This window comes from Miniopterus natalensis, chromosome 11 (genome assembly GCF_054644295.1).
Source record: "Miniopterus natalensis isolate mMinNat1 chromosome 11, mMinNat1.hap1, whole genome shotgun sequence".
Lineage (NCBI taxonomy): Eukaryota > Metazoa > Chordata > Mammalia > Chiroptera > Miniopteridae > Miniopterus > Miniopterus natalensis.
The window spans coordinates 12,275,169-12,288,230 of NC_142091.1; the positions used below are offsets into that span (position 1 = coordinate 12,275,169).

Consider the following 13,062-nt stretch of genomic DNA (forward strand, 5'->3'; position numbering starts at 1 on the left):
CAAAACACATCTGCGTTTCTTACTTACCGTAGAATCCCTTTAAATTGGGAAAAAGCTTTGTTACGCTTGAAATATATTGTCCTAGAACTAGACTCTAAGGCCATAGAGCAGGAAGCATGTCTATATTCTTCCACGTCGCCCCAGAGCTTAGCATCTAGGAAACAGTGGAGGCAGAATGCATGACTTTTGAATTAACAGAAAGTTATCTACATTTGTTAGGTACACTTTACTCTAGGGATATCATCCTATAATTAGAAAATACCTCATTTCTGAGCTGAGGGTGACATTAGATTAACAGGAAGCAAGTGCTCTATTTATTTATATCTCTCTTAAGTCCCCAGTGTACAGATGATCAGAGGACACCAAGAACACAACAAATACGAGGAAACTGCAACATTATTTGAAAACATGTTCAACTTTGCTAGTAATTAAAAATTTGGAAAATTAAAACAGCCAGGAGGTACTATTTCACACCTACTTAAGTTAGAAACTTTATAAAGTCTAAAAACCCAGTATTACTGAGATTGCAGAGACAGAGATGATGTCGTTTGGGGGCACTAAATATTTGTGGTTTTAGAGATGGCAATATAGTAATTTGAAATAATAGGAAATAAATGTTTACATACCCTCCCCAATCCTAATCTAGTATCCTTGCATTCAAAACAAGGAAAAAGGTTTTAGTATCTTTATAACAGGAAAAGAATGGAAAAACATTACACAAAAATGAGGAAAAGATTGAGCAGGCACAGCTGCCTAACAGATAATATGCAGGCAGTACTGTTCTGGGGGGAGGGGGGAACCCGCGACAGACGACCACCAGAGTTTGTGTTTGAATTTTGGAGCCTTTATTAGCTGGACAGCAGCTACAGTTGCAGCATCTCACCCATGTGAGAGCCGAAGTGCAGCCCTGACCCTCAGTTCTTCTCTCACTTTATGCTCAGTAACCACAAAGGCACTGCAGTAAAGGGGTTTCCAATAATTTGTCAGGCTGTCAGCTTTTGGTACAGGAAACAAGGGGGACCTTTAGCAACACAAAAGGAACGATGTAAACACAATGTCTTACAATAAGTAATGGGGTTATGCTTGGCCGAAGTGTGACTGGTTTGTTCTATGGGAACTCAGGGAGGGCGGTAATTATTGGGCTAGCTTGTGGGGCCTTGTCCTGTACAGCAGGGATCTTGTTCTACCTTTACTGTTAGTTCCTTAGGTATATTATTCTGGCCATGATCGCCAGAACAAATACAATTGAGAAATACTGTCTAAAACGTCCATATTAAATGGAAAGGCACATTTGAAGTAATATTAAGAGTAGATGCCTGGCCAGGTGTGGCTCAGCGGTTGAGCATCGACCTAGGATCCAGGAGATCATGGTTCGGTTCCTGTCAAGGGCACATGCCCAAGTTGCGGCTGGATCCCCAGACAGGGGCATGTGGGAGGCAGCCGATCAATGACGACTCTCATCATTGATGTTTCTCTCTCTCTCTCTCCTTCTCCCTTCCTCTCTCTGAAATCAATAAAGATTTTTTTTTTTTTTAAAATAGAGCAATTCTATTGTTAAATTATATAAAACTAACAAATAACAATTGGAAGAATCAGTGGAATAATTGTGATTGGTGAAAGGGCTTATACTATAATTTTAATAACTGGACCTAACTTTGCTTTTATAAGAGATGATCTTCAGTTTGCTGTTCACTTAGGTAGACTTGCTCAAACCTTGTTTTGCATTTTTCAGTGCATAGCAAGTTTGCATTTTGAATTTACCTCTTTTTTTTAATCCTCAAATCAGTCCTGAGAGAATAAGAACACTCAAAACTCTAGTAAGGTTGGCACTCGAGTTCTCCTTGTTTGCATATTTATATATAGTTTCAAAATAAGTGCTAAATCAATGAATTCTCTTTAATAAGAATAATCTATCTTGTGTTTACATTAGAAATACCCATAGTAAAGTATCTGTAGCAATAAACTGGTCCTTATCTCCACTCCCCAAGTAATGAGTAAACACACCACCAGGGAGATCACTTGAGGAAATTTACTTTCACTACATGGAAATTGCTTTATTGATTAATTTCAGTCAATAAACACAAGTGAGAATGATTAATAGTATTTAGTTTGCAGACTCCGTTTTATTCAGTTTGGTGTGTTTTTTAAATTAGTTCACAAATCTGGTATATACAGGCAGTTAAAACTGGTTATCACTTTGATAATCAGAGGCCTCTGTTATAACACAATCTTTATGAAAACATTGTGAAACGGAATACATGGTCATAATCTCTTTGAAAGCAATGGTTGCAAACATCCATGTTTCTGAGAAAATATAACTTTACATATATATTTTAAGGAAGCTACACCTCTTACATAAACTCAGACAATAGAAGGAGTGTGCAATCATAATGTTTATTACATAGAAAAAAATGCAAAATTATTGTGACCTAAATGCTTTTAAGTAATTAAGAGTCCTCTTGGATTGGATGTAGAGCATACGATATTTTCCCTAATTTACAACCATCCTGGTCAAAAAGAGCCGAAAAGTTCGTCAGTAAGTAGGACTGCCATTCCCATGTAAGTTTAACCTGAATTCTTTAGGTACAAATTGTAAAGTGTTCCACTTTCAGCTAATTTAGGGAACTGAATAAGCACAACATTCAGTTTTCAAATGAAGACTTTTAAAGGAATTGAGCTTTCTACTAAACTAGTTTTAATGAGAGGGTCATTTTTAAAAATCTAACAGGGTCTTTAGAGATTATTTTATGAACTCTGAACATTCCAGTTCCTTAGTTTTCTCAAAGAGAACTTCAGCAGTAGCAGGATGGACTATCCCACACAAAAGCCACTAAGAAACTATACTCCAAATAAGTCAAAAGGCCTCCCAGATGCAGCACAGCATAGCCAAAAGGAGACGATTCACACCAGAATGAGTCAATGCACACTCCTCCCCAGAAAGCTTCTGTCTTTAGAAACTGGAATGAAGATTACCAATACATTTTACGCAAGAATTACTGGAGCAGCATCCTGTGATGGGGGTGCTTAGTTATCACCCCTGGCATGTTAGATTGATGAGCTAAAGGGAAAAAATTTATCTCATTTTCTACCCTGAACTCAACTTCAGCTTTCTATGGAGGCACTAAGGCCATGCAGCTCCTTTTCCAAATAACATAGAAATAAAAGACAAATAAGGTAGAGGACTTTGAAGTTTTTCTCTGATTTAATTTTCTCTGAAAAGATGAATTCTACATGATGGTAAGAATGTTTGCTGAGAGAAAACTGACAAGTACAAACTGATTTAAGAGACAGACACTCAAGCTAAATTGTACTGGATATACAATAATGAATTTTGGCCTGATAACCCTCATGCTTGTCTTATAGCAAAACACTAAAATTCATGCAACAGACAAATCAGTGACATGAGGACTTTTTCTCCAGACTTCCTGGAAAAGAGAAATACGCTGTTTTTTTCCTGTTTGCTTTCATAATGAATTATTCTTGCTTATGACTGACTTTTCCAAGCTTTCGCAGTCACTTCTGATGAGAAACCATTCTTCAATAGGAAAAGACCAGGTAAGCTTACATGAAAACATCAAGTGTCTTTTGAGCTCCTGTCTGCTAAAAGAGCTATCAAATAGATTATGTAAAACTACCTCCACAGCTAAATGACAGGTAGAACTGGAACAGGAGTTAGATATCATTAGTATGCTTGTAATAAAATAAAGCTCATTCTGAAACCACAAGGGCTAAGAGCCCATATAAAAGCTACTGGGTTCTCCAGAAAATGGATACAATATACAGAATGTGAGAATATACAGAAATCACACTTGTTATAAAAATAGACATGGTTTTCAGACAAAAAAAGCAAATGAGTACAAAAGAATTCTCCAAACATGAACAATTTTAAAAAGACACATCTTTATAAAACAACAAAATGTCAGCTCAGAGCTCCAACGAGTAGTCTGTTGAAATGGCTGAAAAGGGGAGATGAACTAGAGACAGACAGGTCAAGAACCCAGATCTGATCTGTCCGACTCCTGGTTGGCAGTGTACATTGGTGGTCACAGGCAGACTGCTTTTGCGGGGGCAAACATTTCTCTCTCTCTGGTTGATAGTGTTTGATGAATGAATGAGAAAACCCAAGTTATTAAGTAATCTCTAGAAATTTAACCATTTTCTTTTAGCTTCTACACTTGACAATGTTGCACATGAAAACAGATTCTAGGTTGTTTTCACCCAGAATCAACCCTGCCATTTACAATTCATGCTCCATGCCCCGTGGTTTCTATTATGTCCTAGAAGATCCGCCTAGACTAAATATATAACAGAAAATAACTCTGGCCTTGAACTGAACAGGGGAAGACCAGTAACTCATGCTCAATACTTCATAAACCACAAATACTGAAATTAATGATCTGTCTCCTTTTGACTGCAAAGGAGATGCCATGAGCTAAAGAAAGTCATGGGAGAAAGAAAGTCAAGAAGATATGGGTAGCAGCACCTTTCCATACCCGCCTGGATTTTTAAGGAGACTTTCACTCCTTATTCCTTTCAAATACAAAATTCATCACTTGGAAGGGGGAAAAAATGGCTCTAAAGTTGAAGAGTCTCCAGAGAAAACTCGCAGTACGTGGACTATGCCCTGTGGGCTAAAGGACAAGTTGCAGAACCAGTTAAGACACAAGAGGCAGCCCGAGGTCTTAATTATGGTTTTAGCACAGTATAGCACAATATGGGCAGCCCTTTTTCCATCCAATCAACAATTCAGCACCATCCACATCCAGTTCAAAAGATTCCTGAAGAGGGGCTTTCATCTTTGGTACCACCCCATGAGTTATTCTTGGTTTGGATAGCTGCAAAGAAGCAAAAAAGTTGGTACCTCTGCCTTGTCTGTACAATTGCTGGGGCTCTGATTGCTGCAACCACTGAGGCCAACTGAAATAACACTGTAACACAGCAGAGTGATGCATCCAATTCCCAGGTTCCAGATAATAGCAGCCATGCCCCTACAGGAGCAAGATCATCCATCCCTATTGGTTAAGGCCTTCGGTTTGTTGTCCTCAGAGTAGATTAAAACACTGCGTTCCCACGGACAAGGAACTCCAGATGAATTCATGGTCAAACATTTGGACAGGGACTTGACCACATGCGCCAGGCACAGAAACAGGACTGGCCTGTGGCTGTCACACTTGGAGAAGCTTCTGTTTTGGCAGCAGGAACTAGAAACTTCTTAGGGTATTCTAGTCTTAGCCCTCTTTCCTGAGTGAAGCAGCCAGGGAGTGCCCAATTCCACAAGCCCCAATCTAATACTCAGCATTAATTCTCTCCATGGTCTTCTTCCACCCAGGCTACAATTTTCCCTTCCCATCCAGGGATGGCATCATCATCATGGAAAACCTAGAGAGAGAAAAAAGCCATAATGAAAAAATAACAGTAAGAAAGGGAGTCTCACTAAACTGCTGCTGATAAAAATAAGGCCTCAAACATGAAGGATAAGAAAATGTAGACGACCCCTGGCCAGTGTGGCTCAGTGTTTAGAGCATTGGCCTGCACACTGAAGGGTGTGAATTCGATTCCCAGTCAAGGGCACATACCTGGGTTGCAGGTTTGATCCCCTGCCCAGTGAGAGTGTGTGCAGGAGGCAAACCAATCAATGTGTCAGTCTCACATCAGTGTTTCTCTACCCACCCCATCCCCCACCCCTGCTTCACCCTCTAAAAATCAGTAGAAAAAATATCCTCAGGTGAGGATTAACATAAAAAAAGTGTAGAGGAAAGCTTTGAGTTTGAGAGTCAGAGTCTATGTCCCTTTGGTTTTGTCCCTAAAGTTATAACAGATAGAAAAAATTATATATATGTGTGTATATATATATATATATATATATATGTAAAATTACATATTCTTAGCTCTACATCTATGAAATGGTAAGAGCATCCCTAATATTGCTTTGCTCATAGAGATATATAAGAATTAATAAATTCTAACCATAGAGCACTCTGGGCTTCTTAGGAGAAAGCAGCAATATAAACATTAAAACAATAAGAATGAGGAAAATTTTGGTCCTGGGCATTGTAAAGAAAGAGTTAGAAAGACCAATCTTAATGTATTGGCATGCAGTTCTTTTCATTCATTCATTCATTCATTCATTCATTCATTCATTCATTCAATTCATTTACTAAGCCACTAATAGAACAGGGTTACTAAAACATTTCAGTGAGGAACTCTTAACAAAATAATATTGGCTTTTCCAACCCTTTTCATTCTATAACCACAATGAGAGCACTTACAATACTCCATAAACCAGAACTCTCTTCCACAAAAAAATTCATTTTTAGCAGATGGATTATAAAGAGAAGCACAAGCTAAGAAAATAGGCAAGGAGTTAAGAATAAGCCCAGTTGACTTTCCAGAAGTTCCTCACTTTCATTATCTGAGAAACTACCAACACAATATGCAGTTCCATATTCATGCCTATTTATTTATTTTGCTCCATGTAGGAAGCAGAAAGTTTTCAAAGATTTGGCTACAGATACAAAAGGGACGCAAAAGCCAATGTTTTGTTCAAGTGAAAATAAACTTTGTTCAAGTTTATTTTCCCTAAAATAAAAATTCTCTACGGGTTTGATAAAAGTGATTAAGTCCTTGAACTACAGAAGCTATCAACTTCTTGGGCCATTCCCTGACAGCAGTCTAGAGTAAGCAGACTGGTCTGAGGTTCTGGGAAGTTACTCTCACCCGGTTAGAGAACTCAGGTACTTCTGGGTACTAGACCTTGAGTAGGAGGCTTTGGGGTTCAGGAACAACCAATAATACCACCCAGACTCCCCAAGGATACTGTACCTCCTCTTTGACAGTGCCAAACTCAGGATCCAGCGCTTTGAAGTGATATCGATGATTCCCTTCTCGGTCAATAGCTGCTTTAAAATCCTTCAGTGTCACCTCCCCCAACCTGTAACAAACAGCTATAAATTAGACTGTTTATCAGTAGGTTGGAAAGATAAAGTTAGCTTTAAACCCAGGCCCCTACCAAAGTCTCTTGAGGCAGAAATAGCTTGGTTTTGTTAGGTCACTGCCCCTGATAACCTAGATGATTCTAAACAGCAGAGGTTAGGGAGCCAGTCACCATTAGGGAATAAAAACGGCATTACAAATGGGGTGATCTGAGAATTTAAAATAGATTTATTCAGCAACAGCCAAATCACTGTTTTCTTTTTCTCTGGAAATAAGACATAAGCTCTCTGAAATCTAATTTGTTGAACTCCCTTCTAACACAGACTAAGTAAGCAGACTCTCTAAGAAAGGGAAATCCTATCACCTGAGAAATTGGTTCCACAGCTTCAATATCTTATTTCAGAGCCATTTACCTAAGAAGGGAGTATATCAGCCTAGTGTTTGAAGGTTTTTAACATGAATTCTCAATTGGTTAGTTGTAGTCATCAAGTAGTAACAAAGATCAATGAGTAATAGCCCTGCAGTGCCAGGCTGCTGTCCATGGCAATCAGCAGGAGCTATTTTGAGCACTTAAAAAATCTTCCTAACTTGAAGCATATTTGCATATCAGGATTGGAAACATTGTTGTGTCTGTGCCTAGCCACAGATCATGTCCCTTGTAATGTCACCGGTATAGCTGAAACTAGAATCTCTATGTCTTGTGCTCTCCTCACTATACCATAGAGCTTCTCAAACACCTCTTAGCTGGTTAGATGGATGGGCAGTAACTAATGATTCTGCCTTCCTGACCTTTTAAAAAGAGAAATAGATCCAAGAATCTTACCTCTTTGGTATATTGACCATGAAGGGTGTAAGTGAGCGGTCAGTGAAATAGAGCACTTTAGTGCAGGTGCTGCTGACAGTTGGAGAGCTCTGTGAGTGAGGCAACTCTGCAATCACAGAGAGGCTGCGGTCAGAACATTCAGCTTGCTCCCAACCAGCCCTCATTTCCAGTTATTCAAAATGTTCCAGGAGGAAGCAGCTGCCTGAGGTCACAGTACAGCTTTTCTTCACACTCTTGCCAAACACCAAGTCCATAGGGTGTGACCCACAGGAAGTCACTGGGGCCACAAAGACAAGTGCTTTGTAAATGGACACTGTCACAAGGACCATCGTTTCTTACCCATTCCAGGTATTTCTAGCACGGAAATAGCAACTGTTCTGACAGGCCTTGTTGCTAAGAGTCAAAAGAGGCCCAAGAAGCCCAGCAATATTTCAGCTAGGGCAGCATGGACACATAGCAGGAGCTGCAGACACTACCAACACTGAAATTTTGGAGGTCTGGAGTAGAGAATGCTCATGCAATTCATGAAACAAGAAATGAATAGGAACAAGACCCAGAGGAGCAAAGTAACCTTAGAAACTCAGATGCCAAGGGGGCCTCATGCGTCCAGTCTAAGATACAAGACCTACCTTACCCCTTAGCTACAGAGAATCTGTGTTGGTCCATGGTATTTAACTCAGGTCTCTTGAGCCACATCTTTTCTCTACCCTGTGTATTGGTACTTGTGGAAAATTTTTATTTTTTTAAATAAATTTGTGGGGTTTTTACAATTTTTTAAAACTAACTTGAGAGAGAGGAAAGGGGAGAGACAGAAACATCGATTGGTACACGCCCTGACCAGGATTGAACCACAACCTGGGTATGTGCCCTGACTGGAAATCAAACCCACCACCTTCTGGTGTACAGAAGGACGCTTCAACCAATTGAGCCACACCAGCCAGGGCTCGAGAATTTTTAATGAGCTTGTGATTATGACTTTAAGAGAATAGGAGAAAAGACCAATCAGAAACTTTTATCATAAGGACCAAAAAATAATAAAGTGTCATTAAAATCTGTCCTGCACCCTGGCCAGTGTGGCTCAGTGGTTAGAGCACCAGCCTGTGCACCAAAGGGTCGTAGGTTCGATTCCCAGTCAAGGGCACGTACCTGGGTTGCAGGTTCCATCCCCAGCCCCAGTCAGGGCTCATGAGGGAGGCAACAGATTGATGTGTCTCTCTCACATCGATGTTTCTCATTTTCTCTCTCTCTCTCACCCTCTCTTCTATTCTCTCTTAAAAAAAAAAAAAAAAAAATCAATCTATGGAAAAAAATGTTCTCAGGTGAGGATTAACAAAAATAAAAAATAAAAATAAATCTGTCCTGCAATTCCATCTACATATATTTTCTTAACTTTTTCTAGACATCGGTCCCAATCAAACTGGTAGCCACAGGAGAGCATTTGTAGGAAGGGGTTTCAAATAAAGGGGAGTGTGAGGGATGAATTAATACAGGGCAAGAAAGACAAGGGAACATTCTCTCTTTGTAGAGCAGTCACAGTTTTCTGAAATTTTCTTCAAAGAATACCAGTTACTGAAACTACATGCTATGATGCTCCTTTGACTCCAGCACCTAGAACAGTGCCTAGCACACAGTGGCTGTTTAATAAAATAAAATATTCACTTTATCACTAAATTTTATGATTGATTGATTGATTCATTCATTCAACAAACATTTATTGTACACTTACCATGTGCTAGATTTCGAGAACATAAAATCAACCACATGTGGTCTCCGACCTCAAAGAGTTTACAGTCTAGTATGAAGGACAGATATGGATATAATTACAATACACTAAAGTCAGATTTGTGCAAACTGCACAGGATGACTGAAGATGGAGTGGTTAGTTAATTACACCTGGAAGAGGTCAGAAGGCCTCACAAAGCACTTTAAAAAATCGTCACATAGCTGAAAAGGGCATTCCAAGAGGGAAGGATACATTAAATGCATGGAATGTGATCATGTAACTTTTTAAAAAAATATATCTTTATTGATTTCAGAGAGAGGAAGGGAGAGGAAGAGAGAAACATCAATGATGAGACAGTCATTGATCGGCTGCCTCCCACACAGACACCCCCCCCCCCCCCCAGGGGAATCGAGACTGCAACCCAGGCATGTGCTCTGACCGGGAATCAAACCTCGATCTCCTGCCTCATAGGTTGATGCTCAACCACTGAGCCATGCTGGCCAGGCGTGATCATGTATTTTTAAAACTAAAAGGTAACTATTAAGGCTGGAGCACAAGGAATACATTGGGAAGTTGTGAAAGATGATAATAAAGTAGGCAGGGGACAGATCACAAGGACTCCGCCAGTTTAAGATATTTAGATACTAGTCTTAAGCCCCAGGGAGGTACTAAAAAGGAGTGATATGATCAGACTGGCCTTTTAGAAAGGCCAGTCTAGCAGCAAAGTAAAGTGTGAGTTGGATGGGAGAAACTCTGGAAACCAGTAATGCCATTAACAGGCAATTAAAACAATCTGAAAGATGAGGAAGGCAAGATATAGTCCTGGATTTGAGAAACCTTTAGAAGGTAAAAGTCTTGGTACTTGGGATATAGTTGAATGTTGGGAATAAAAGGGAAGTAAAAAATAACTAGATTTATAGTCTGGGGAAAAAAGATGCATGGCAGTATTCCATGGTGTAAATGTCCCACAGATTTTTTATTCCACTCATCTACTGATGGGTACTTGGGCTCTTTCCAGATCTTGGCTATTGTAAATAACACTGCTATGAACATAGGGCTGCATATATTCTTTCTGACTACGTGGCTGTAAAAAAGAAGGAACTCTTACCCTTTGTGACAGCATGAATGGACTTGGAGATTATTATGCTAAGCAAAGTAAGCCAGTCAGAGAAAGACAAATACCATGTGAGCTCACTTATATGGGGAGAAATGTAAGAGATTAGCCAAAAAACATATATGCATATATGCATAGCCCATGGACACAGACAATGTGGTGAAGGCCAGAGTGGGGTTGGTGGAGGGGGACAGAGGGGGAGAAATGGAGGACATCTGTAATACTGTCTGTCAACAATAAAAAAAAAGATTCATGGTAGTACTATTAGCTAATATACGGATAGAGGTGAGTTATGCCATACTTTAAAATGTTTATTGGATGTCCTAGCCAGTTTGCTCAGTGGTTAGAGCATTGGCTTGCGGACTAAAGGGTCCCAGGTTCAATTCCAGACAAGGGCACATACCTCGGTTGCAGGCTCCATCCCCAGCCCTGGCTGGGGCTCATGCAGGAGGCAACCAGTCAATGTGTCTCTCTCACACTGATGTTTCTTTCTCTCTCTCTCTCTCTCCCTCTTCCACTCTCTCTGAAAAGCAATGGAAAAAATATCCTCAGGTGAGAATTAAAAATATATATATTTTCATAAATATATATTTAAAAAGGCCAGTCTGATCATATCACTCCTTTTTAGTACCACCCCAGGGCTTAAGACTAGTACCTAAATATCTTAGACTGGCAGAGTCCTGTGTTATTGGTTGCCAATTATGTATCAAATACTGGGAATGCAAAAATAAATTAGATCCAATTCCCATCTTTAAGGAGCTCAAAGTCTAGTGGGGTGAAATAGCAAAAGTTACAATATAATAAAATGTGAAAATAATATTGCTATGTACAGAATTCTGCCCTTCCAAAATTCATATGTTGAAACCGTAAGCCCTAGTGTGATGGTATTACAGACAGGGCCTTCACAGAAGATTAAAGTTAAGTAAGGTTCTAAGAGTGGAGCCCTCACCCCATTGAACTGATGCCTGTATAAAAAGAGAACCTGCCCAGCTGGTGGTGTTCCATGGTTGAGCATCGACTCATAAACCTGGAGGTCACGGTTCAATTCCCAGTAAGGGCACATGCCCGGGTTTTGAGTTTGATCCCCAGTAGGAGGTGTGCAGAAGGCAGCCAATTGATGACTATTTCTCATCATCTATGTTTCTATCTCTCTCTCGCTCTCCCCTCCTCTCTCTGAAATAAAAAAAAAAAAAGAAGAGGAACAGATATCAGAGCTCTCTCTCCAGCATGAGAGCACACAGCAAGAAGGCAACCATTTGCAAGCCAGGAAGAGAGCCCTCCCTCACCAAAATCTGACCATGCTGGTACTCTGATGTTGGGACTTCAAAACTGTGAGAAAATAAATTTGTGTTGTTTAAGTCACTCAGTCCATAGTATTTTGTTATGGCAACCAAAGCTGACTAATACAAATGTTATGTACACATTCTGGGTGAATTTCAAGTAAAGAATAATCATGATGTCAAATGCCACACAGAGGTCTAGTAACTAAAAAAAGGTTTAGTAATAGATTGTGGATGACATTAGCGATAGTAGTTTCAGTTGATTAGTAAAGAAGACTGAGTTGGATTACAGACTTTTCTAGTGAAAAAGAAAAAAGAGTAATGACTAATGTTGTGTAACAAGTCTTACACAACATTAAATCATGATAAAATGATAATTGTTACTTCATTGTGAAATTACTATAAAAAGCATGTTCAAAAACTCAAAATAAATGACCAAGAAGCATATCTGTGTATATGTGTGTCTGTGTAAATTTAATACATAACTTTAAAAGGCATCACAAATCAGTTTTAGTTTTTAAGTTTATGATCATTTGGAGTTAATTTTTGTATAATGGTATGAGGTATGCATCAAGACTCTTTTTATGTAGGTCTTGAATTGTTTCAGGGCCATTTATTGAAAAGCCTATCACTTTGCCTTTTTTTTTTCTGGTTGGATAACCCAAACCTCATTCCTTTTGCCATCGACTAGCCCTTTCACAGTTGTTGAAAATCAAGTGGCCAAAAAAACGTGAATCTATTTCTGAACTCTCTATTTTGTTCCACCAATCTATGTGTCTATCCATTCACCTATACTGTACTAACTTTTTAGTTTTGAAATAGTGTAGTCATCCAACTACTTTGTTCATCTTTCTCACCTTTTTTTGTGTAGCTATTCCCATCCCTTTATTGTTCCATATACATTTTAGAATCAGCTTGTTTATATCTACAAAAAGCCTGGTAGGATTTTTATTGGAATATGATTGAAGCTATAGAACATTTGGGGAGAACGGACCATCTTAACAATATTGAGTACTCTAATTAATACACATGGTATATTTTCCCACTGCTTTAGATGTTCTTTAATTTATTTCATCTGTGTTCTATAGTTTTCAACATAGAAACTTTGCACATATTTTGTAGGACTGATACTTATGTATTTAATGTTTTTTGGTCCTACTATAAATGGCACTTTAAAATTTTTTTCTAT

At 39.1% G+C, this 13,062-nt stretch overlaps 1 protein-coding gene across 3 annotated transcripts in view; it reads right to left on the reverse strand.

Moving 5' to 3' along the window:
* Positions 1-2,094: 2,094 nt before the first annotated feature.
* The window catches only part of DIXDC1 (DIX domain containing 1), a 66,866-nt gene continuing 55,898 nt past the window's right edge, over positions 2,095-13,062 (reverse strand). For all 3 annotated transcript variants that reach the window (XM_087821545.1, XM_087821546.1, XM_087821544.1), the window contains 3 exons: positions 7,757-7,862; positions 6,823-6,931; positions 2,095-5,379 (listed from right to left, as the gene is read on the reverse strand). In XM_087821545.1, the coding sequence (XP_087677671.1) occupies positions 5,299-5,379; positions 6,823-6,931; positions 7,757-7,862 (296 nt within the window). In that variant the 3' untranslated portion in view covers positions 2,095-5,298. The remainder of the gene's footprint in view (positions 5,380-6,822; positions 6,932-7,756; positions 7,863-13,062) is intronic.